Source organism: Macaca fascicularis, chromosome 11, assembly GCF_037993035.2.
Source record: "Macaca fascicularis isolate 582-1 chromosome 11, T2T-MFA8v1.1".
NCBI lineage: Eukaryota > Metazoa > Chordata > Mammalia > Primates > Cercopithecidae > Macaca > Macaca fascicularis.
In genome coordinates, this window is record NC_088385.1 from 50,078,771 (window position 1) to 50,104,464 (window position 25,694).

General features: G+C 35.8%; 1 protein-coding gene across 2 annotated transcripts in view; it reads right to left on the minus strand.

Annotated features, from left to right (window-relative positions):
• The window catches only part of ADAMTS20 (ADAM metallopeptidase with thrombospondin type 1 motif 20), a 208,650-nt gene that overhangs the window by 125,089 nt on the left and 57,867 nt on the right, over window positions 1-25,694 (minus strand). The window contains exons 7-10 of one of the 2 annotated variants that reach the window (XM_045365086.2): window positions 24,385-24,425; window positions 8,607-8,712; window positions 6,656-6,799; window positions 378-519 (exon numbers count right to left, since the gene is read on the minus strand). In XM_045365086.2, coding sequence (XP_045221021.2) covers window positions 378-519; window positions 6,656-6,799; window positions 8,607-8,712; window positions 24,385-24,425 — 433 coding nt within the window. Of the gene's footprint in view, window positions 1-377; window positions 520-6,655; window positions 6,800-8,304; window positions 8,844-24,384; window positions 24,426-25,694 lie in introns of those variants that run through there. The other variant, XM_074005906.1, reaches the window with a different exon arrangement.

Here is a 25,694-nt window from a genome sequence, read left to right on the forward strand (position 1 = left end):
CCTGGTGCCTTAAAACAATTCAGATTCAAAACACCTATATTTTCTCCTTAAACTCGAAATAATATCATTTGAAAATTAATATTTCAATGCTTTTAATTTTCAAATTATATAACTTCCCTATTTTCTAAATGAGAATACTGCATAGGGATTTGTGAGAGTTAACAAAGATAAGTTTTAAGTACCCCAAACAGTACCTGACACATAATAAGTAGTCAATAAGTTTTAATTTTCCTTTTCTTAACCTCTTTTTGACGAATACTAAATTATCAGACTTAAAAGCTATATTTAGTTCAAGAGAATAAACACATTTTGAAATATATTCTAAGCATAACTTTATGGTAGTTTTCAAACAAAATAAAAGAATTATCTTTTCTTACTATATGGGGACACATTTGTGACCCAGGACCAAACGCAAGTTCACACTGCTTGTTTCCATCATATCGTGATCCAGGAAGTTCTGAAGGCAGATTATATATTTCTTCATCTGGTTTGTCAAGAAGACATTCCCCGTAGCCAGTACTGTACCAATGACAGAAAATAAAATATTACGAATACAATGGATGCATTCCAGTATGATTCTCTATCACATTTTCTGTAGTTCTTTACTTTCAAAGAGAATATCAGTATTTATTCATAACTTAAACCAACTCACATCACTATCAGTATAGCAATGTTCCTACACATAAGGATGACCTCACAGCTTACAAAGGACCTTTAATATGCATGTTTGCACTTGATCCCCACAACCACCTTGAAGGTGGCAATTTTAAAAAATGATAAGCAATAAACAGAAATTCATCAGAACATTATTTATGAAACATACATCCATATCACACTTTTGGTCTACTTTGCTATCCAATAGTAATGCCTCAAGTGTAATGACTAACTGTTAAAATGTTGGAAAAACAAATTTTAAAATCACTTGAGAAAGTATATTCCTAGTCCTAAACAACAACAACAAAGAAGCTTCAAAAAGTTGTATGCTGTCTCCACCTCAAGAGGTCTTTCGAGGAGGGAATATAGCAGAATCGATCACTGGTTTTGGGAGCTTATATTTTGGTTCCATCAATTCCCAAGATGCATGGCCATGGACAAATTTTTTAATCTCCCTATCTCCCTGAACCACAGTCTCCTCATCTGTAAATTGACAGTGGTAATATATTTTTAGCATGCTATCAGAATACATGATAGGTTTGAATGACTTAGGAAAAAGCATGAGAAACATATATATTACTCCTAATTTACCACGCAATGTCCAGTATGCAGAAAACTCTGTGGAAATATACAGCTATTCCAATTGGGCTAAGAGCAACAATTTGTCCCACTGCAATAATTAAAATAAATCTTTTTTTGAAAAATTTTACTGGCTAAAAGGAAAAATATAAATTTTCCAATTAAATGAACATGTAACCTTAAAAATTTCCTGGGGGGTGGAGCAAGATGGCCTAAAAGGAACAGCTCCAGTCTCCAACTCCCAGCGCGAACGACACAGAAGACCGGTGATTTCTGCATTTTCAACTGAGGTACTGGGTTCATCTCACTAGGGAGAGCTGGACAATCGGTGCTGGTCAACTGCTGCAGCCCGACCAGCGAGAGCTGAAGCAGGGCGAGGCATCGCCTCACCTGGGAAGCGCAAGGGGGAAGGGAATCCCTTTTCCTAGCCAGGGGAACTGAGACACACAACACCTGGAAAATCGGGTAACTCCCACCCCAATACTGCCCTTTAAGCAAACGAGCACACCAGGAGATTATATCCCAAACCTGGCCGGTGGGGGGGTCCCACGCCCACGGAGCCTCCCTCACTGCTAGCACAGCAGTCTGCGATCTAACCGTAACACAGCATAGAGGCTGGGGGAGGGGCGCCCGCCATTGCTGAGGCTTAAGTAGGTAAACAAAGCCCCTGGGAAGCTCCAACTGGGTGGAGCTCACAGCAGCTCAAGGAAACCTGCCTGTCTCTGTAGACTCCACCTCTGGGGATAGGGCACAGCTAAACAACAACAACAACAACAACAACAACAACAAAAAAGCAGCAGAAACCTCTGCAGACGCAAACGACTCTGTCTAACAGCTTTGAAGAGAGCAGTGGATCTCCCAACACGGAGGTTGAGATCTGAGAAGGGACAGACTGCCTGCTCAAGTGGGTCCCTGACCCCTGAGTAGCCTAACTGGGAGACATCCCCCACTAGGGGCAGTCTGACACCCCACACCTCACAGGGTGGAGTACACCCCTGAGAGGAAGCTTCCAAAGCAAGAATCAGACAGGTACACTCGCTGTTCAGCAATATTCTATCTTCTGCAGCCTCTGCTGCTGATACCCAGGCAAACAGGGTCTGGAGTGGACCTCAAGCAATCTCCAGCAGACCTACAGCTGGGGGTCATGACTGTTAGAAGGAAAACTATCAAACAGGAAGGACACCTACACCAAAACCCCATCAGTACATCACCATCATCAAAGACCAGAGGCAGATAAAACCACAAATATGGAGAAAAAGCAGGGCAGAAAAGCCGGAAATTCAAAAAATAAGAGCGCATCTCCCCCTGCAAAGGAGCACAGCTCATCGCCAGCAACGGATCAAAGCTGGACGGAGAATGACTTTGACGAGATGAGAGAAGAAGGCTTCAGTCCATCAAACTTCACAGAGCTAAAGGAGGAATTACATACCCAGCGCAAAGAAACTAAAAATCTTGAAAAAAAAGTGGAAGAATTGATAGCTAGAGTAATTAATGTAGAGAAGGTCATAAACGAAATGAAAGAGATGAAAACCATGACACTAGAAATACGTGACAAATGCACAAGCTTCAGTAACCGACTCAATCAACTGGAAGAAAGAGTATCAGCGATTGAGGATCAAATGAATGAAATGAAGCGAGAAGAGAAACCAAAAGAAAAAAGAAGAAAAAGAAATGAACAAAGCCTGCAAGAAGTATGGGATTATGTAAAAAGACCAAATCTACGTCTGATTGGGGTGCCTGAAAGTGAGGGGGAAAATGGAACCAAGTTGGAAAACACTCTTCAGGATATCATTCAGGAGAACTTCCCCAACCTAGTAGGGCAGGCCAACATTCAGATTCAGGAAATACAGAGAATGCCACAAAGATACTCCTCGAGAAGAGCAACTCCAAGACACATAATTGCCAGATTCACCAAAGTTGAAATGAAGGAAAAACTCTTAAGGGCAGCCAGAAAGAAAGGTCGGGTTACCCACAAAGGGAAGCCCATCAGACTAACAGCAGATCTCTCGGCTGAAACTCTACAAGCCAGAAGAGAGTGGGGGGCAATATTCAACATTCTTAAAGAAAAGAATTTTCAGCCCAGAATTTCATATCCAGCCAAACTAAGTTTCATAAGTGAAGGAGAAATAAAATCCTTTACAGATAAGCAAATGCTTAGAGATTTTGTCACCACTAGGCCTGCCTTACAAGAGACCCTGAAGGAAGCACTAAACATGGAAAGGAACAACCGGTACCAGCCATTGCAAAAACATGCCAAAATGTAAAGACCATCGAGGCTAGGAAGAAACTGCATCAACTAACGAGCAAAATAACCAGTTAATATCATAATGGCAGGATCAAATTCACACATAACAATATTAACCTTAAATGTAAATGGACTAAATGCTCCAATTAAAAGACACAGACTGGCAAACTGGATAAAGAGTCAAGACCCATCAGTCTGCTGTATTCAGGAGACCCATCTCACATGCAGACACACGCATAGGCTCAAAATAAAGGGATGGAGGAAGATCTACCAAGCAAATGGAGAACAAAATAAAGCAGGGGTTGCAATACTAGTCTCTGATAAAACAGACTTTAAACCATCAAAGATCAAAAGAGACAAAGAAGGCCATTACATAATGGTAAAGGGATCAATTCAACAGGAAGAGCTAACTATCCTAAATATATATGCACCCAATACAGGAGCACCCAGATTCATAAAGCAAGTCCTTAGAGACTTACAAAGAGACTTAGACTCCCATACAATAATAATGGGAGACTTCAACACTCCACTGTCAACATTAGACAGATCAACGAGACAGAAAGTTAACAAGGATATCCAGGAATTGAACTCATCTCTGCAGCAAGCAGACCTAATAGACATCTATAGAACTCTCCACCCGAAATCAACAGAATATACATTCTTCTCAGCACCACATTGCACTTATTCCAAAATTGACCACATAATTGGCAGTAAAGCACTCCTCAGCAAATGTACAAGAACAGAAATTATAACAAATTGTCTCTCAGACCACAGTGCAATCAAACTAGAACTCAGGACTAAGAAACTCACTCAAAACCGCTCAACTACATGGAAACTGAACAACCTACTCCTGAATCACTACTGCGTACATAACGAAATGAAGGCAGAAATAAAGATGTTCTTTGAAACCAATGAGAACAAAGATACAACATACCAGAATCTCTGGGACACATTTAAAGCAGTGTGTAGAGGGAATTTATAGCACTAAATGCCCACAAGAGAAAGCTGGAAAGATCTAAAATTGACACTCTAACATCACAATTAAAAGAACTAGAGAAGCAAGAGCAAACACATTCAAAAGCTAGCAGAAGGCAAGAAATAACTAAGAGCAGAACTGAATGAGATAGAGACACAAAAAACCCTCCAAAAAATCAATGAATCCAGGAGTTGGTTTTTTGAAAAGATCAACAAAATTGACAGACCGCTAGCAAGACTAATAAAGAAGAAAAGAGAGAAGAATCAAATAGACGCAATAAAAAATGATAAAGGGGATATCACCACCGACCCCACAGAAATACAAACTACCATCAGAGAATACTATAAACACCTCTACGCAAATAAACTAGAAAATCTAGAAGAAATGGATAATTTCCTGGACACTTACACTCTTCCAAGACTAAACCAGGAAGAAGTTGAATCCCTGAATAGACCAATAGCAGGCTCTGAAATTGAGGCAATAATTAATAGCCTACCAATGAAAAAAAGTCCAGGACCAGATGGATTCACAGCTGAATTCTACCAGAGGTACAAGGAGGAGCTGGCACCATTCCTTCTGAAACTATTCCAATCAATAGAAAAAGAGGGAATCCTCCCTAACTCATTTTAGGAGGCCAACATCATCCTGATACCAAAGCCTGGCAGAGACACAACAAAAAAAGAGAATTTTAGACCAATATCCCTGATGAACATCGATGCAAAAATCCTCAATAAAATACTGGCAAACCGGATTCAGCAGCACATCAAAAAACTTACCCACTATGATCAAGTGGGCTTCATCCCTGGGATGCAAGGCTGGTTCAACATGGAATACTATGCAGCCATAAGAAAGGATGAGTTTGTTTCCTTTGTAGGGACATGGATGCAGCTGGAAACCATCATTCTTAGCAAACTATCACAAGAACAGAAAACCAAACACCGCATGTTCTCACTTATAGGTGGGAACTGAACAATGAGATCACTTGGACTCGGGAAGGGGAACATCACACACCGGGGCCTATCACAGGGAGGGGGGAGGGGGGAGGGATTGCATTGGGAGTTATACCTGATGTAAATGACGAGTTGATGGGTGCTGACGAGTTGATGGGTGCAGCACAGCAACATGGCCCAAGTATACATATGTAACAAACCTGCACGTTATGCTCATGTACCTTAAACTTAAAGTATAATTAAAAAAAAAAATTCCTTAAAGAAAATCAAAATACTACCCTCTTCTAAAGAGAAAAGCACACCATTGGTATTTTTACACGTCACATCAGTATTTTTAACCATTGAACAAAGCTATATACAATTCTGTACAGATCAGCAAATATAAGTTGTGCTTTTAAGTCAAGCTCCCATAGAAGTATGTATTATCACTGTTGGTTATAATTCGAGGATATATTTATAAATATATATTCCAAAGCATGATTTTATTTGTTCCCTTAGGTTTCATACAGAGAGAGGGAATTAGAAAATACTAACACTGTTAAATTGATGGTTAGAATATATCAGTAGAAGAAGTGAAGTAGTGTTATATTTATACAAAAAGATTATTGGGAAGGAGCTCAGGCTTGCCTTTTGGAAAAGTTTCAGTGACTGAGAAAGAAACACCATTTGGATAAAAGAAATTGGGAAGCAGAGAAACCTGAAGGAAGGTGGAGAAAGCAAGAAAAACCTGGATCTACTACCTCTCTTCAGAGCTACAAAGAGCTCCTGAAAGACTATGTAAAGTTAGAGACTCGACATCTCTGTGACTTTAGAGAACTATCAGAATAATTCATAGTTTGACTTTAGCTATTCTCTGTCCTTCAGGTGCACCTCAAACTTCAGCCACAAAAATTTTTCTCAAAATATTACCTAGTCACTTCGAAAAAACTCAAAAACACATAAGGAAACTGGAATTCCCATAAGTCTCCCATCAAACATAGTTTTCATCACAAGAAATAATCCAGGATAAAAAAATAATAGCTAGGTCTGAACTACAATAAAAATATTAATTTTAAAGAGTGAAATTATATATATATATACACACACACACACACACAACTCTTCTTGTTCTTAAACATCCATTTGTACAGTGAAAGTAAACATAAATTTAAACAAGAAAAAGTTAAACAGAAATTGAACTACTTTTAAAAATATCGATTTCAAATCTTATAATTGAATACATGTTCAATTATGTAACATAAATTTACTTACTCTAGGAATTCAGTAATGTATTTCCGACTACAGTTTGACCAGCTCCAAGGACTCATGTGAAAACTTAAAACAGGGGCCATTACATGATATTGTGTAACATTCATTTCTCTACATCTAGGAGTATCATCATGTTGAACACCAAGTCTAAAAATAAAAATAAACACTTAAAAGGAATATCAAAAGATGCATACAATATTAGTAACAGATCCTTTATAGTCACATTATAATACAATATAAAATATAGATAAATATGCTTATATCATAATTTGAACTCCATCTATGCATAAGGCCTTACAATGTTCATGTTTAGAAGTACCTGATGGCTGAGAAATATTATAGGCTGGTGATCTGGCATCTGAATCTACACAATCAAAATATTTGGACTCTGTTGCACCTCATCACAATATGGACCACAGCATTGATTAAAAAAAAAACTTCCTGCAGGTTCGACATGGATATCCCATGTTGTGGATAGAGATGTGTGTGGATAGAGATTAGGTAAAGGTAATACCACACTAAATTCTAGACCATTGACTATGGCTACAATATCACAAGAACTTCGTGAATCCCCAATTCTCATCATTCTACAGTATCCATCTATTTTATCTGAAAGACCCTAAATACTATTTCAGGTCCATACTTCCTAAGTGATGCTCAACAGAACTACAATAATAAAAACATTCCTAAAGAGCAGTCAAATCTTCATGACTTAATTATTAAGTAATTAGCACGTCGGCAGCAGATCCTATACAATCTGGGGGGGAACTCAAGTATAAGCTCAAGTTTAAAAGGAACACTGAAACCACTTAATTCAGATCCTTGCCTGCTAAAATTTGTATTTAAACCATTTTTTAAATTAAACAACTTACCCATATACTAGAGACACCTAAAGAGTTTCTCAGGAAGAAAACAAATATCTAAGATGGTACTCTGCAAAAATAGTCTTCTACTGGTCAGCAGCCTTGAAAACCAGCACACAGTGCTACCCAGATGTTGCTGCACTACTTCTACTGTCCTCAGATATTCTGCTCATCCTATTCCCCCACTTCATAAACAACTTACAAAATAAAGTGTGTAGCTTGTTGATGATTATGAGATATAACCATGCAAAAAAGGAACTGAAGAGATGATCGTTTACTGAAAATTATCTCCATTTGAAATTATTATTCCCCTTGAATGTTCTAATGATATCTCAAGGCATGAATAGGAAATTAAATGTGGTCAAACTAACACAGGCAACTCTAGACTCAGGTCCTTATTAGCAGATAACAAAGAAACACCAGGAGTTCTGAGGGGTACATTTAGAATCTTTTTTCAGAGGATACATTTGTAGGGGTTTCTGATTTTCCATGGGAGCTCCAAGGGTATCATGAGAAATCACGTCCTCTATTCTTATAACATAGAACCCCAGCATATTTTTCAGTAATGCAGGAAAAGGTAAGAGAATCCCAAATTTTTATGAGCAACTATGGGAAAAGTGAAAACTTAAAAAAAAATCTTTTAGTAACTAAGAAATTCCCATGGGCAATATCCTCTGTTGGGGTACATTACTGAGAGCAAGAAATGAGTTGGTATTACAAATATTTGGGGGAGTCCCCCAGAACCAGGAGCCCATGCAGGCCCTCCCATAAAATGGTAGAGGACAGTACCTGGTCATATATAGGATAACAAGAGACAGAGGCCAGAAGTGCTTGTCATGTATCCAATACAGTAAAGGAAATAAAAGAATTCCCAAGTTCTAGTTCTTTGCTTAGTCTGTTGATCTGTGCAGCCTGTCTGACCTAACATAGATCACAAAAGAGCCAGAGTTAGCATTTCAGGGAAGAAAATTACACTAATAACATTTTATGAAGAAAAAAAGGTGCTAATTACTCAACTGAAGATGGAATTTCAGACATTCTGTGCAAAGATAAATAGAATGCACATTAAGGAGGTGACAGAAGGTACTTACGTGTGCCCAAGTTCATGGGCTATAGTAAAAGCAGAAATGAGTCCTTTTTCTTCATTAATAAAGCAGCTTTGTAAAGGATCACATATGGTACCTAAGTATGAGAAACCTGAAAAATTTCACATTTGTATTTCATCAAAATGGAAAACACTACCAAAATCATAAAGTAAGAACTTAATTTTGAAGCATTTAACCATTGAAGTTATTACTTAGAAAAGAATGCAGAATTGGCTGTTAATATTGAATGAATGTTTTAGAAAGTGAAAAAAAGAGAATGGAATGATTTATCTGCAGTTGAAATCGTCTTTGCAAATTTTTGGAATCTTTTACTGAAGTAAATAATCCAAAAATGTAGAGTGAGCAAACAACTTTTTGAAATTTTTTTTAAATGTTTTAAGAAGAAAAGAATATTTGCAGGAAGTACGAAGTGTTTTAACACATTAGTGTGGGTAGCAGGAAAGAGATTAAATGTGTTGATTGGTAATAGAAAAGCTAACAAGAGAAGAAAACGGCACGGAACTCTACAAATCAATGGAGTTTCTTTAATTTTTTAAGGTTTAAAGCAGTATACAAATATTCAATTACCATATGACATAAATGAAAAATATGTTAAGTGGTCAGAATAGTGTCTGGCATTTAATATATGTTAAATACAATAAAATGAATTTATAATATAAGCATTACTGCGGTCACTGAATAATTTTGTAACATTTCCGCAACAGGAAATGTATTGCAAATCAGGATCTGTTTAGTCCTGTATAAAGAATAACATGCAACTCAAATGTGCTGTTGAAAGATGAAGGTATGAACTGGCTGGACACCAAAGACAGCAATAATTATAGTTTATGCAGTCCTCTAAAAATAACATAGAATAAGACACTCAAAATAAATATTTATTAAAACAATCCATATTTCATCACCAATCATGTAAGTTTTTCATTTACTTATTTTTTAGATTAACATAATCCCATGATTTTGCTATTACTACCCTACAATTTGGTTGTAAATTTACCTGCTTTCGTAGAACTCTTCCTTTCACCAAAAAAAAAAAAAAAAAGATTTTTTCATATATAAGATCATCAGTTTCTTGCTATAAAGCTTTTGCATTTAGAAATTTCTTAATATAGAATAAACCGACTTCCATTAGCTCCTAGTTTAGCTCTTCCCTGCTATTTCGTTTTTTATTCTTAGGAGTTAAAAACTTGAACATCTTCTTAGCATTTAAGGTAGATGTCCTAACAACTAGAACGTTTTCGTTGTGCTTTAAGAGAAATGGAAGTTAAACTGAGGAATCCAAATAAGCTGGGGAAAAGTCAAAAGATGAAGTTCATTTCCAATAGTTTTTAACAAAAAGGAAAGATTTGCTCTCTTTCTGACCACACTGTCAAAAGGTATTGCTTCGGCCAGGTCCCTCTAGAAAACGAGCTTTTTCCTTACAACGAAGACTAAAATTAAGCAAGGAAAAAAATTTAAAAGAACAAAAAAGTTATTTCTCTGTAGAGAAATTATTTCCTCTGTAGAGTGTGAGGGAATTACCAGCTTCCTTAAGATTCTACAATTGATGCTTGCATGTTCAGTTTTTTAGTGAATCATCATCTTTTTATATGTTTCTCTTTTGTCAGGATAAGTTTAAGGGAAACACATTTCTTTCATGGACATTCTACAGTAGGATTTGTTAGTATTTTCAATTTGCCAAATTGTACAGTTCCAATATTTTCATTTTTAGCGCTGTGCAGATATTTGGAACACAGTAATGAGTCCATTACCAACCAAACTTAATGTTTCATGCTTAAAGGTATATACATTTTAAATTGAACATGTTAGTCAAATAAGAGATTTGTAAAAATATGCATCAAATGTGATTAGAGACCAAGCTCAAATATTCCCGTAAGCAGGCAACACCAACAAAACTCAAAGTAAATGGTTAATATTATGGAAACATGCCGCTGGTTGATGGTTTGTGTCTAGACTCATTCAAGTTAATTCTGGATTCTCTAAAAGTCTAAAGATAGAATAAAGCAGCATGGGCCCAAGTTTGATACAGGTTCCCTGTGTTTGGAAATAAAAGAAGCTGCATACAGTCACCCAATCTAGCCATCCTGAAGAATGAGAATCATTCTGCAACATATTTTGCAAAACATGGTCAGGAACTGAGGCAACAATAAATGTAAATGGAGATATGATGGGAAATCTAGTAATTACTACCAACATTTTGTGTTTATCATTAAGAACTCTCCTTAGTTTGTCATTTTTACATATTTCAGATGAGAAAATAAAATACTAATACTTGCATTAATATAAGCTGTGTGGTCTTGTGCAAATTATTCATCCTCATCTATAAAATTATAATAACAGTTGTTCTAATATAGTATCTAATAGGAAGCATTCAAATACCTTAACTATCATTATCATCATTACTCTTGACTTAAGGGATAATAATGCTTTCATCATCATATTATATGTTTCTGAATGTCATTATAATTGATGTACATAGGAGTGGCAGAAAGCTATAAAACCATAACTGGGGACTAGAAGACCAACCATTTCTATAGGAACAGTTCAGAATGTCTAGCATTCAATCACTAAAAAAAGGTCAGAAATGACAGATACTCAGTAAAAGTTTGTACTACTTAAGTATAAAGATGGGACAACAGGATATAGATAATGCAAGAAATATATTCAATAGATTCTTGTTAAGTGATCTCATAAAATACACTTAACAAAGTCAGAGAATAGTTTGTAGGGAGGAAGAAATTCAGTCTGTTGTAAAAATTAGAGCAACAAGTGTCTATTTCTACAAGTGTGGAAGACTGGCATTTCTAAAGAATCCCTTAACATAAACTAGATATTTAATAAAAACTAAGTTTCGATTTATGCCTAGCTTACATGACTAGTGAGGACTATCAAGTCCAAACCTCAGTGATTTAGCACTCTCATGTCTGTCTGTCTCTCTCTCTCTCTCTCTCTCTCTCTCTCTCTCTCTCTCAATATGCAAGCATGCAGGCATATGTACACACATACACACACATTCATACTTTTCAAATTCTAAGTGGTAAGCAATGAATAATAAGGATAGATGCTATTCTGAGGGCAAATACTGATAAAAGTAATATTATCCAAAGAGTTAGAGCTTGCTAGAGGAAGCTTCAAGGTGGATGTGGATGTTGAGTTTTCTTCATTAAGCCAGGGACTCCAGTTATGAACACCCTTTGGATTTCAACAAGAAATAAAAATCTCTGGAAGAAAGCACACACTTTTTGAGCTAGCAATTTTTCAATCCCATGGCTTAATATTAAATAAATATAAGCTCAAAATCAAAGACCATCAAATAAATAAAGAAGAGAACATATGTAAAAGCAGAAATAAGATGTATGGCTATCAAGTATTTCAGATGTGTGAATTTTCAGATACATAATATAAAAATCATTCCACATAAGATGTTTAAGAAAATGAAATTCAATTAAAAACATGAACAAATATTTTTTAAATGTAAACAAAATGAACAGGTAGATTTTTAATAAGAACTAAGTAGTATCTTTTACATTGAAAAATATATATATTTTAAAATATAAAATGTGAAGTTTGGGTGAAATACCAGATTAGACACAGCAAAAGAGAGAGCCAAATATACTAATTTATATTAGTTAAATGGAAATTAGAGCTGCTTGAATGAGGCAGGAAGAGAAAAAGAAGTGAAAGCATAGAAAACACAATAAGAAGACCGAATACAGATGGAGTAGAATCCCGCGGTGAAAACAGATAAAAGAATAGGATAAAATCCAAAAGAAAAAAATGAAAATTTTCCAAAATTGCTGAAAGATAAACAGTAAATACAGGACTCACAACATAGCCCAAGCAGGATAAATAAAAAGAAACATATCTATATCAGGATGAAGTTTTAATGAAACTGCTTTATATTCAAGACAAAGAGAGGATCTTATAAAAGACAGATCACCAAAAAAATCTACAACTAAACCCACTATAGATTTCTCAATAGCAAAAGGCAGACACAACACCATCATATATTCAAAATATTGAGAGAAAATAACTGTCAACCTAGAATTGGTAACTAGAAAACTATATTTCAAAAATAAGAGTATTTGCCTGTTAAATCAGGAAACAACTGAAGCCTATGAGTTATTTTAGTAAATTATTGAATCAGAAAGAGTGGGTTGTGAGAACCCCCGACGTTGCAGCCAACTCAGACAGATGTGTAGGTACCCTGGGCACCTAATACTTGCAACTGGTGCCTGAAATAAGGATAGTTTTATAGGACTGAGTGCTTAAACCTGTGGAGTCTGACACAAACTCAAGGTATTAAATATCAGAAATGAATTGAATTGTAGAGTATTCAGTGTCTGGAGAGTTGAAGAACTGCTTGTTGGTGCGGAAATAACCCATATGTTTATTGTGAGTGACAACAGCTCAGACACACCAACTCTATTTTTTCTTTAGAAAGCACTATCAGAGATAAAGAGAGGCACTACACCGTTATAGAAGGTTCTATTCACTAAACTATATATCTAATAAGTTAGCCTTCAGCTAGATGAAGTAACTAATTGTGATATTATGTGAAGAAAGTGATAGAGATATAATTCATGTTTCAATTAGTAATGTAATTAGTAAATACACAGTTGATCTGAATTACACAATTAGCAAATTTGATTTAACAGACAAATGCAGAACTCAGAGAATATATATTCTTTTTAAGTATACATGGAGTATTTTCTTAAATTGGTTACATAATAGATAATTAAGGAAACATCAAGATTTCAAAGAATATCAATAGATCACATTCTCCAGCCACAATAAAATTAAATTGCAAGTCAATAAACAAAAATAACAAGTCTCCACACATTCAGAAATGTTTAAATTCATTTTTAAATAATTCATGAAGCAGCAAATAAATCATGATTGATTTTAAATATGTTTTACATACATTTAGAATTTTTAATGGCATGGAAAATACTAATAAAAACTTATGGGACCCAAAAAACTGATACCCTGAAGTAAGTTGATGGTCTTAAATAGCAAAATTATAAAAGAAGAAATCCTGGACATTAATCAGTTAAGCAATCAACTTACAAATAGAACAGCAGGAGTAAATTGAAAAACAAAACTACAAGAAAAATAACAAAGAGTAGACATTCATGAAGTAAAAATAAGACATAAAAAGCAAATAGTTGGTTCATTAAAAACACAAATGAAATAAACACTATTTCAGTGAATTGATCTATTAAAAAGGGGGCACAAACAATATCAAAAATAAATTGAGACACAGCTAGAGGGAGAAAGTTTAAAACAATAAGAAAATGTTATGAAAATAATTTAAGCTAATAAATGTTACTAGTAAAAGACATAGTCGAATATCTAGAAAGAATAACTTTTCAAATATATTTAAGAAGACATAAATAAAATCTGATTTCCACTGGAGAAACTCCATAAATGGTTAACCTTCCGCAAATAAATATGATGGCAAGTAAACGCAAATGGTTTTCTACGTGGGGCCTACCAACTGTTCAAATGTTGAAAGGATGTATCATTCCAATAGCACATAAAATCTTCTAAACTTGGGGAAAAAAGTAATACATCCTAACTCATTTTATAAGGTGAATGAAACCTTACAATCAAAATTAGAAAACTACACTAAAATAAAGGAAAATTACAGGTCATTTTCACTCCTGAAAATGTATGCATGAAATTAGCAAGTGGAATCTAGCAGTGTGGAGGGCGTAGAGAAGGAAAAGTCTTGTTCAAGGTTGATTTACCATTAGAAAAATCCATGCTGCAATAAACATGGAAATGCAAATGTTTCTTCATCATGCTGATTTCAATTCGTTTTGCTATATACCCAGGAGTGGGATGCTATATCATATGGTAGTTCTATTTTCAGCTTTTTGAGAAATCTTCATACTCTTTTCCATAATGGCTGTAATAATTTACCAGCAACAGTGTACAACATAAGTATACATCAATGCATACGTAGATAAAGAAAATGTGGTATATACACATAATGGAACACAATTGAGCCTTTAAAAAAGAACATTCTATCATTTGCAACAGGATGGATGAACCTGTAGGGCATTATGCTCAGTGAATTAAGCCAGGCATAGAAAGACAAATATATGATCTCATTTACATGGAATCTAAAAAAGTTGAACTCTGATAAGTAGAGAGAAGAATGGTGGTTTCTGGATGCTGAGGGAGTGTGGGCAGATATTGGAGGTAGGGAATGGAGAAGTTCTTAGTCAAAAGGTACATCGTTTCAGTTAGACAGGAGGACAGTTAGACAGGAGAAATAAGTTTTTGTGATCTATTGCCACAAGAGGGTGATGATAGTTATAATAATGTATCATAATAACTAAGAAAGTACATTTCAGATGTCTCACCATAAAAAAGAATAATAGATATATTAATTAGCTTGATTTAATCATTCCACATTATCTATGTATATCAAAACACCACATTTTACCCCAAAAATGTATATAACTATGATTTGTCAATTAAAAATAGTATTAATTTTAAAAATCTAGGGAATTCACCAGATTAACCCATTTATACAGGAGGTTGCACATTTTTTTTGTCTGAAAAATCAGACCTTGGTGATGAACTTGAGCAGTAGGATATATATAACTTCCACAAAATTAGCGTTCCAATAATGGAACACTAGACATAAATGGGTTAAGATTAAATAATCATGTGATCATTTCACTATCTGCAGAAAAAACACTTAAGAAAATAAAACATACATCATTGTTTAAAAGACTCAGAAAACAAGGATAATAAATTTATCTGCTAAGAACCTATAACAAATATTTTTCTTAATGGTGAAACCTTAAAATATTCCTTTTAAAATCCAGAAAGGTCTCTTTATCTTTCTATAAGAGGTTTGTATCTTGTAGTAAGACAAGAAAAGCATTATAAGGATTAAAAAACAGGCAATATATTGCCATAATTCACAAACATAATTATTCACATAATAATCCAAAAGAATCTACAAGTGAAAAATATGAGAATTAATTAAAGTGATGAATCAGGTGGCTGCATTTAAAAATCAACAAGCCAAATAATCTGTTGCATTTCTATGGACCAGCACCATAAAACATTTACTTTAACAATAGAAAATAAAAGTCTTTTTTTTTTTTTCCTCCAAGATGGCTAACTGGAGGTATTTTTGGCATGCCTCTCACACCTGGAAAGACAAAATAGTATGTGGAACTCACACAGTGAACTTTTTTCCAAGGAGCAACCCAGAAACTTAACCGAAAAATGGAAAGAAACCACAGACCCTTTGAAGGAAGCAATGGGCAACAGCCTACATCATGACCAGACAGAAAATGTAGCCTCCCAAGTATGAATGGGGGAGAGCCTGCCACCGTGAGACACACTCCCACAGGGGAGCCAGGAAATCCAGGCCATGGGGGGAAGGCGTTAACCCTACCCAGTGCTGCAGCTGATTTAGTGAGCAGTGGGGAATAAACAAGAAGGAGCAGCATCAGTGTGTGTACTCCCAGTCTCCAGCAGGGATGGAAGAAAGCCATTTCTGATCCTTTCTCACAGGGAACCTCACAAAAGTTGGCCAGCTAATTCAGGTAGTGGTAACAGGTTGAGAGAAGCTCCCAAATGAGGTTTGCAGTATAATCTCAAGTGGGAGCGAACCTCATTGGCCAGACCCGAGGAGCAAGCCTGAAGTGTGTTAACACCACGGGGGCAAGAGCTGGACACCTTTGCTTCATGGGCAGACAGGAAAGGGTGTGGCCTGAAAGCCACTCTGTCTCCATAAGGAAGGCTTATGGTCTGGGGCAGTTTTGAGTTCTGAAACAAGCTGCCTGAACCCCAGTTAGCTGCTGTTAGCAGATCATTGTGGGTGTTAAGACCTGCCTTGAGTGTGGGAGCTGAGTGGGGCTTACTGCCACCTCCCAGTGTAGATTCTTTTGTGTATCAGAGGCAACCGTGCTCCTCCCTGGAACATTACTCTAGCAGCCAGGAAACTGTCCTCTGCTTCCCACTGGGGCTGCTGCTTGTGCCTACATGTGGGGAGCCAGAGCACAGACTTGCCTGACCCATCCCCAACCTAGCTTTGCCCCTCCACCTGCCCTGGTAGCACAACACAAAAGACAAGGACATTTGCGAGTTCCATGGCTCCATCCATTGCCTGAGATATCAGAGTACCTCCCCTAAGTAACATAAGGCAAGCACAAATTCCACTGCTACCACCATAACTGGTGTACTTTTGAAAGCACCATCTCCTAGCTGGTGTGCAACTGAACAGCCAGTTACAACATCTGTAAGTCCAATTTTCTCCTTCCTGGCTCAGGAAGGTGCCTGCATCACGCTGGCTAACCAGGAGATCTTGAGTCTGTTCATGAGCCAGTACATCACTACTACAGCTGACTTTGAGAAAGCCAACACACTAAGACTACTTAGAATGAAGGAAATCTCAGAGTCTACGTCACTCTCCTCCCACCTCCATCAGAGCTGGTACTGGTACCTGCTACTGGAAAACTAGAGGACAGGCCACATCTCTGGATCCCTTGAAGACATTGTCCAGCACCAACCTGGGGTGTGGCGGCGTCACTGGGCAGCTACACCCAAAGGAGCAGCAGGATTCACAGAAGCCTGGCTCTCAGGGACTGCTACTTCTAGGGGGAAGGGGAGTTTACCATATTAAGGAAGCACTCCGTGGGACAAAAGAAACCAGACTGGAGGCCATGAGTCCCTGAATTTTCCACCTGTGGGGAGTTTCAGCAGAGGCATAGGTACAGTTCTGAGCTCAGTGGGGAAAATCTGTAGCCCAACCCCAAGAGTTAAGCAGCCCTGGGGCTCATGAAGGGTCTTAGAGAAGGGGACTTCTCCCCCTCGCCATCTGTAGACAGCCTTTCTGGAGTGCTTCAGGGTGACAACATCCCCACGGGAGGAGCACCCTCCAGGTCCAGGTTTGCACAAGAGGTAGAGTCACAACCCCTTTCTAAATGGAATATGAGCATTCCTAAAAATGAAATGAGGTGTTTGTCTGATCTGAATAGCCAGAACATTGGGTCGGGAATGTGACTGGGTGGTGGATCGCTTTCCTGTTGGCTTGGAAGGAGAGTCATGGTGGCTCCTTCTCTTCCCCTTGAAAAGACCTCAGGGCAGCTTCTCCAGCCTGTTCTGTCAAGGCTGAGATGTCTGCCCAACACTGGGGTCTTGCATTTACTCAACTGCTTTAGCCACAGCCAGTTTTTACCCACAGGTACCTCTTACTGGCCTGAAGCATGAACTATTCAATCCAGTAAATACAATACTGGGATAAAACACTTTTTACAGTGCACACCATGGGGCAACAAAATAAGCGTCATAAGACCTCTTCCATTCCAGCCGCACATAAGACAGTGAACCCACAGACCCATCAGATCACTATGACAACCAACATCTGAGAAACCCATTGCATGGATTTTCTATAACCGAAGAACTCATACTGAGTCCACCACTGAAAGCACCCAAAACCAAAGCTAGGTGACAATAAACTATGAACATTAAGGGCACATCCTCAATGGGGGAAAAGTGAAATTCTAAAAAAAAAAAAACCCAGTTGAATCAAAATTAATACAAAAATAATTAGAAGAAATAGTCTACCCAAATGAGAAGGAGCCAGAAAAATAATTCTGGCAATATGCAAAACAGGGTTGTATAACATCCCAAAAGATCACACTAACTCTCCAGAAGTGGGTGTAAGCCAAAATGAAATATTTGAAATACCAGATAAAGAATCCAAAAGGTTGATTATTAAGTAACTCAAGGAGATACAATAGAAAGGTGAAAAAACAACATAGGATTTTTCAAAAATTCAGTATACAAATAAAAAATGTTCTAAAGAGATATTTTAAATTAAAAAAAATCAACTTCTGGAAATGAAAGGCACATTTAGGAAACTAGAAAATGCAGTGCAAATTTTAACAATCGACTAGAAGGAGTCTAACAATAGACTAGAAGGGATAATTTCAGAGCTCAACGACAAGACTTTCAAATTAACCAAATCAGACAAATTTTTTTTAAAAAGAATGAAAATAAATGAACAAAGTCTCCAAGAAATATGAGATTATGTAAAATGGCCAAACCTAGGAATTACAGGTGTTCCTAAGGGAGAAGAAAAATCAAAAAGTTTGTAAAATCTATTTTGGGAATAACTGAGGAAAACTTCCCTGGCCTTGCTAGAGATTTAGACATTCAGACACATTCAGACATTCAGAAACTCAAAGAACTCCTGAGAAAATCATTGCAAAAAGGATATCACCAAGGCTTACCATCATCAGGCTATCTAAAGTCAACATGTAGGAAAGAACCCCAAGGCCAGAGAGATTAACTACTGAATTCGATCAGACATTCAAACAAGAATTAGTATCAATTCTACTAAAACTATTACAAAAGATGAAGGAGGGAATCCTCCTTAACTTATTTTACAAAGCCAGTATTGCCCAGATACCAGTCAAGAAAGGACATAGCCAAAAAACAACAACAACAACAACAACAACAACAAAACCACTACTGAACAATATCCCTGATGAATATAGGTAGAAAAATCTTCAACAAAATACTAGCAAACTGAAGAGTGCATTGAAAAAATAACTCACCATGTTCAAAGAGGTTTAATTCTAGGAATGCAGGGATGATTCAACATACACAAGTCAATAAATGTGATTCATCACATAAACAGAATTAGAAACAAGAACCATATGATCATATCAATAGATTCAGAAAAAGAACTTGATAAAATCCAGCATTCCTCTATGATAAAAATTCTCAACAAACTAGGCATAGAAAGAATATATCTCAAAATAATAAAAGCCATATATGACAAACCCACAGCCACAATCATATTGAACAGGGAGAAGCTGAAAGCAATCTCCTTGAGAAGTGGAACAAGACAAAGATGCCCACTTTCACCACTTCTATTCAACATATTACTAGAAGTCTTCGCCAGAGCAGTCAGGCAAGAGAAAGAAATAAAGGGCATCCAAATTGGAAAAGAGGAAGTCAAATGATCTCTGTTCACTGATTATATGATGGTATACCTAGACCATCTTACAGACTCCTTCAAAAGACTCCTAGATCTGATAAATCAGTAAAGTTTTAGGTTTCCAAATCAGCATATACAAATCAGTATCACTGCTATACACCAAAAACAACCAAGCAGAGAATCAAATCAAGAACTCAAACCCTTTACAACAGTTGCAAAAAATAAAATAAAATACCTAGGAATACACTTAACCAAGGAGGTGGAAAATCGCAACAAGGAGAACTATAAAACACTGCTGAAAGAAAATATAGATGAATAATAAATGAAACAAACAGATACATCCCATGCTCATGGACTGGAAAAATCAGTATCATTGAAAATGACCATATTGCCAAGAAATCTACAGATTCAATGCATTTCTATCAAAATATCAATATCAGTTTTCAAAGAATTATAAAACAACAATTATAAAATTCATATAGAACCAAACAGGAGCCCAACAGCTAAGGCAATCCTAAGCAAAAAGAATAAACCTGGAAGCAACACATACACAACTTCAAGCTATACTACAAGGGTATAGTAACCAAAATGGTGTGGTACTGGTATAAAAGCAGACACATAGACCAATGGAACAGAATAGAAAACCCACAAATAAAGCCAAATACTTACAACTAACTGATTTTTGACAAAGCATACAAAAACATAAGTTGGAGAAAGAATACCCTATTTAATAAATGATGGTGGGAAAGTTGGATAGCCACATGTAGAAGAATGAAACTGGATCCCTATCTTTCACTTTATACAAAAATCAACTCAAGAGGGATTAAATACTTAAATCTAAGATTTGAACCCATAAAAATTCAAGAAGAAAACCAAGGAAAAACTCTTCTGGACATTGGCCTAGGCAAAGATTTATGACTAAGAACCCAAAAGCAAATGCAACAAAAACAAAAATAAATAAGTGGAACCTGATTAAATTAAAAAGCTTCTGCAAAGCAAAAGAAATAATCATCAGAGTGAAAAGACAATGCAGAGTGGGAGAAAATATTTGCAAACAATGCATGTGACAAAGGACTAATATCCAGAATCTACAAGAAACTCAAGCAAATCGGCAAGAAAACAAATAATCCCATTAAAAAGTGAGCAAAGGACATGAGCAGATATTTCTCAAAGCAGATATACAATTGGCCAACAAACATATGAAAAAATGCTCAACTTTACTGATCCAGGAAAATGCAAATTAAAACTGCAATGAGATACGATCTTACCCCAACCAGAAAGGCCATTATTTATAAAGTCAAACAACAACAGATATTGGCATAGATGTGGTAAAAAAGAAATGCTAGTACACTGTGATAAGAATATAAATTAGTATAACCTCTGTGGAAAATAGTATAGAGATTTCTCAAAGAACTAAAAATAGATCTACCATTTGATCCAATAATCCCACTACTGGGTATATACCCAAAGGAACAGAAGTCACTATTTCAAAAAGACACCTGCACACATATGCTACCTCAGCACAATTCAGGACTGCAAAAATACCTAATTATCCATCAACTGATGAGTGGGCAAGAAAATGTGGTATGTGTACACCATGGATTACTACTCAGACACAAACAAAAAGAATGAAATATTGTCTTTTGTAGCAATTTGGATGGAACTGGAGGCATTATTCTAAGTGAAGTTACTCAAGAATCAAAAACCAAATACTGCATGTTCTCACGTATAAGTGGAAGCTAAGCTATGGGTATGTAAAGGCATACAGAGTGGTACAATGGACACTGGAAGCTCAGAAGAGGGAAGGGTGTGAGGGTGGGAGGGGGGTGAGGAGTGAAAAACTGAGTGAAAAACTGCCTATTAGGTACAATGTACACTACTCAAGTGATGGGTGCACTAAAATCTTAAGACTTCACCATGATATAATTAATCCATGTAACCAAAAACCACTTGCACCTCTGAAGCTGTTGAAATAAAAAAATTAACAAATTAAAAAATTAAAGTCTAGCAAAAGTTGTACATGACACATCGACAGAAAATAATTCTTGAATGACATTTTAAAAGTCTTACTTAAACAGACAGATAAATGTTTTGAGAACTTAACACGTTGATTCTAAAACTTCCATAGATGAACAAAAGTCCAAAAATAGCCAAAATATTCTTGAAGAAAATAAGCTGGTGGTATATACCCCACTGATTAATAGTTATTATAGAACTATAAAAATGAAAATATTACGGAACTGATGCATGGATAAATAGCAAGTATGGTCCCAAAAAATTGTGGCATGATGTTGCAGACTCAAGTGCATACTGAAATTTTATATATGACATTGCAGATTCTCAGAAAAAGAGAGGAATTATTCAATGTATAGTTTGGAAAATTGGTTATTCAAATAAAAAAAGATTATGAATGTAATTTCACAGTGAACTTCAAAGCAATTGTTTATTTTGAGGGTTAGAAGAAGGGTTTTTTTGTTTCTGTGTTGTTTTTTGAATCAGGTACAACTGATTTTTAAGAGTGGTTTAATTTGGGGAGTTGAGAGAGGGAAGGAAAGATGTTAAAAAGTAATGTTTAGATGAAAACAAAAGGTATGAATGTGGTTATAGAGTTCAGGTTTAACAAGGAAAATTTTTGGCTTTTTTTTAACCTATGTGTTTTATGGTTAACCATCAAGGGATATAACAAGTTATTCCAGCTTTTCCAAATACTAATCATATTGGTTTTAAGAAGTTTCCATAATCACATGTGGCATTTTCCCTTTATCTGTGGGAGTAGATGATGCAACCCACACAGTGACTTCGAACTTCTTTGATAGAATTTCCACCGCCTTGTTGAATTTCTCACTGTATTGCATATCTTGCCAAGTGTGAAATAATGAGTTTAGGAAAACTTCAAGACTACACATCATTTTGCATGAATAATACCCATTAGAGCTAAGGAGACTGACATGTTTTGTAGCATTTCCAGGTAAATGAAAATTTTATTGGCATTCACCATTTACTAGCTTCGTACAATATTATAAAGGTAGAAGCAAAATAGCAGCACATTGTGCTTGGCTTATAAGGATTGCTTTAACACCATTACGTTAAATAAACAATGTGCATAGTGTATTGGAAGTGCCAACTCTTGCAAATTTACAATACTTAAATATCCTTAACATTCTAATGTATTAAAAGTATAAAGAAAAAAGCTAAACAAGCATTTATAGTGATACTATGAAATCTCCAATAATTGTTTTGACTGTTGCCTTTGGCTCTTTAGTGCAACTTTTCCACATTGTAACTACTATATTGTATTGCTTTGTGTTTCCTATTTGTTATACATAACTTCAGAGCTAAGTACCAGTACACCAAGTACTGCAATCACCTTTCACTTATTGTACATCCAAAGTAACAGCATACAGTTTTGGTGATTAACAATATTCCTTTTTTTCTTTAATAAAGGATATTTATTTGAATTTTTAAAAGGAATAAAACTAAATCTCTACCTAATACGATATCAAAAAAAATTACCCCGATGGATTAGAGATTTAAATGTTAAAGGACAAATTTTAAAATATTTACAAGAAAACAGGGTATGTTTAGACCTTGAGTTACACAATGGTTTCTTAACGAAGAAACAAAAAAGCTAACGCTAAAAGAGTAGGTTTATAAATTCAGCTACATTTTATATTTTCACACATAAAAGAATGAAAACAAAGCAACAAACTGCTAAAAGGTATTTGTAATATGTATAAACCAAAAAGGGTTTGGTATCAGGAAGTTATAAAGAATACCTGAAAAGCAGTTAAGAAAGCAACAAATACCACACCACAAATATAGGCAATGTTTCTTTCATTTATTTCATTCCTTACAGAAAAAGAAATACAAATATATGAAAAGATGCTTGAATTCATTAGCAATCAGTGAAATGAAAATTCTAATGGTAATAAAATATATTACTTTTAGACTAAAAAAGATGAGAAATCTGAAGATACCCAGTATTTATAAAGATATAATCAAAAGGAATGTTTATTGATAAATGTATAAATTGGTATAACCACTTTAGAAAATAATTTGTCATATCTTATAAATGTGAATATTAGCTCACTTAATGGCACAGACATCTTAATCCTAGGGATATACCCTAGCTCTTCCAGTGAAGTTCATGACACAAGAAAGTAGAATCAGCCCAAATACACACTAATATGATATAGATATATAAACTGTAGATGAAATATTATATAACAGTGAAAATGCATGAACTTTGACTACAGAATTCAAAAATAAGCAAAGTAATTTTTGTTTAGGAACACATATATGTGTAATAAAACCAAATGCTTTTTGTTTAGGAACATGTATGTATGTAATAAAACTATTTTTCAAGAGACAGAAGGAATTGGTAAACACAAAATTCATGCTATTGGCTACCTCATGGGGAAAAGCAGAGAGATGGAAAATGACTGAGCATAGACCACGCAATACTAGTGGCAAAGTTCTAACTTAGATCTAATGGTGAATTCATGGCTATTCATTTTTTTATTTCCCTTTAAACTGGCATATAGGTGATTATGTATTATTTCTCATGCACAGCATTTGATATTTAGTAATTTGCAAATAAATGTTAGTTCTTATTATTTTGTAAAATTTACAGCAGCAGAATGAAATAAGTGACAAGTGTAATAATTTATCAAGATAATTTTAATCAAAATCACTAAAATGGAAAATGGAAAAAAGCCTAAACATTATTTTAAATAATTCAATAAACAATTACATAAGCTAAACTTAATTGACAAAATAACTTACCTAATATGTTACATTTCTCTTTAGATGAACAAATGTCTTCCCTTAAAATAAAAGATTTATTTTGAAGCATTTTTGGAAAATGTTTTTACAACAAGCCAAAATAAAAACAAAGAAGCTTTAACTATGATATGACTACTACCACAAGCTAACTTCTAAAATCTAGTTCATATTAACCTCTCAAAAAGTCTAAACCTAGAGTAATACACCATTTATCCACATCAATAAGCAATACGTACTATATAGTGAGTGTTGTAAATAGTTGAATCATTAACCAAGTTCAGTGAAAAACTTTCTTTTTTTTTTTTTTTTTTTTTGAGACGGAGTCTCGCTCTGTCGCCCAGGCTGGAGTGCAGTGGCCGGATCTCAGCTCACTGCAAGCTCCGCCTCCCGGGTTCACGCCATTCTCCTGCCTCAGCCTCCCGAGTAGCTGGGACTACAGGCGCCCGCCACCTCGCCCGGCTAGTTTTTTTGTATTTTGTAGTAGAGACGGGGTTTCACCGTGTTAGCCAGGATGGTCTCGATCTCCTGACCTCGTGATCCGCCCGTCTCGGCCTCCCAAAGTGCTGGGATTACAGGCTTGAGCCACCGCGCCCGGCCAAAACTTTCTATTTTTAATGTCTCTGCTTTTACTTACACAGTATATGTAATATAATTTACCCTCATGACGATTCAATGTCATCATGAGCTTCAGTTATCATTCTTTCATGCAAAATAATGGTGTTCTCAGATGTTACCAAGTTGCTTAATTTTTTTTTTGCTTCTGCGTTACTTAGTCCATGGCCATTCAATTTGACAGTCCTTGTGTCTCCTTTCTAATCACCTCTTTCTCATAGCCCTTTCTTCCTCCCATATTTAATCTGCTATCTCCAATCTCTCTTGCTTGGCTTCTAACTACAGTCCAAGGAAGAACCATGGACTACATATAATATAATACTATGTATAAAATTAAATCAATTCTGCTTTGGTTTTGAAAAGAGATTAAAGTACAGTCATGCACTGCATAACATGTTTCAGTCAACAATAGACTGCATATATGACATCGGTCCTATAAGATCATAATACCATATTTACACTGTACCTTTTCTATGTTTAGATAGGTTTAGATACACAAATGCTTACCATTGTGTTACAAATTCCTATAATATTCAGTACAGTAACATGCTGTACAGGTTTGTAGCCTAGGACCACTAGGCTATACCATATTGCCTAGGTGTCTAATAGGCTACACTATCTAGGCTTGCATAAGTACACTCTATTATGTTTGCATAAAGACTAAATCACCTAATGATGCATTTCTTGGAATGTGTCCC